The sequence below is a fragment of the Sinocyclocheilus rhinocerous genome, unplaced genomic scaffold (assembly GCF_001515625.1).
Source record: "Sinocyclocheilus rhinocerous isolate Xijiao unplaced genomic scaffold, SAMN03320098_v1.1 C36552054, whole genome shotgun sequence".
Classification (NCBI taxonomy): Eukaryota; Metazoa; Chordata; class Actinopteri; order Cypriniformes; family Cyprinidae; genus Sinocyclocheilus; species Sinocyclocheilus rhinocerous.
In genome coordinates, this window is record NW_015782992.1 from 1 (window position 1) to 1284 (window position 1284).

General features: G+C 35.0%; 1 protein-coding gene across 1 annotated transcript; it reads right to left on the reverse strand.

Moving 5' to 3' along the window:
* Nucleotides 1-345: 345 nt before the first annotated feature.
* Nucleotides 346-938, reverse strand: LOC107736194 (adenosine receptor A1-like; the record flags this gene model as incomplete). Its single annotated transcript, XM_016547671.1, has 1 exon — nucleotides 346-938. A coding segment is annotated over exon 1 (586 nt), but the record flags the coding sequence as incomplete, so codon positions are not given.
* Between the last annotated feature and the right edge of the window lie 346 nt (nucleotides 939-1284).

Genomic DNA, 1284 nt, shown 5'->3' on the forward strand with positions numbered 1-1284 from the left:
TGTAAATGTCTTTACTGTCACTTTTGATCAATTTAATGCATCCTTTGCTGAATAAAAGTATTAATTTCTTTTAAAAAAATGAATAATTTCTTAAATTATTTAGCATTAAATTTTTAAACAAATTACAGACTCCAAACTTGGAATCAATGGCGTCATGAAAAGTGGACATTTCAATACTTAAAGATCATATTAAAAAGTAAAGTGTCATTTTCAGAGGCAGTGCAAGTTATAGTTTGACTGAAGATTATGAAAACATTTCTGTGAAATAAATACATTCTTAATGTACAATAAGATTTTAAATGGGGTCATTTAGATTTCATGTTTTTGTTTCAAGTTGCATATTACTCAGTATCATGATCATCTCTAAGGTCTGCAAACATTTGCTTTCCTCCTTATCAGCAAGCTTGATCAACTTGGCAAGTAAGTCTTCAAATATGCATTGCAAAAAAAGCTTGACTATTAAATGTTCAGACCTGAGAGGGTTATAAACACGCAGGTATCGGTCCACAGCGATGGCCAGCAGGGAGTGAACGGAGGCCTGGGTCAACACAATGACCACACAGCTGATGAAGAGGCAGCAGTAAAAACTAGTCTCCAAGCGTCCATCAACCACCACTGCGAGAGGCACAGCCACCGCTCCCACCAGAAGATCAGCCACCGCCAGAGACACGACGAAACAGAACGTGGTCTGACTCAAGGCACGGCAAGACCACACCGCCCAGATCACCAGCACGTTCCCCAGGAAGCATCCTACAGCGATGAGCACCTCCAGGGAAGTATAGATCACCTTCTCACCATCAACCATGACGAGAATAGGCACTGGAACTCTACAGGAACTTGCTTTAAGTAGTGGTGGTTTAAATAGGAAGTTGTCTTGACATGCAGAACCAAACATGCTCACACATAAGCAAATCATTTTTTGCAAGATCATTACTTTGGAGTGGCTTAAATATAGTTTTTTTTCTCTAAATTTAAAAAGAAATAAAGAGAATGTTTTAGAAATTTGAAAAAGATGTGTTTAAAAATAAATATTCAAAATATTTTTTAATTATATTTTAAAATTAAGAAGATATACTACCATTCAGAAGAAAGATTTTAACTTTTTTTTTCAGCAACAACACATTAAATTAATCAAAAGTGACCGTAAAGACATTTATAATGTTACGAAAGATTTCTTTCAAATAACTGTTGCTCTTTTGACCTTCCTATTCATCTAAGAATCCTGAAAATATATATATAATCACAGTTTCCACAAAAATATAAAGTAGCACAACTGTTTTCAAC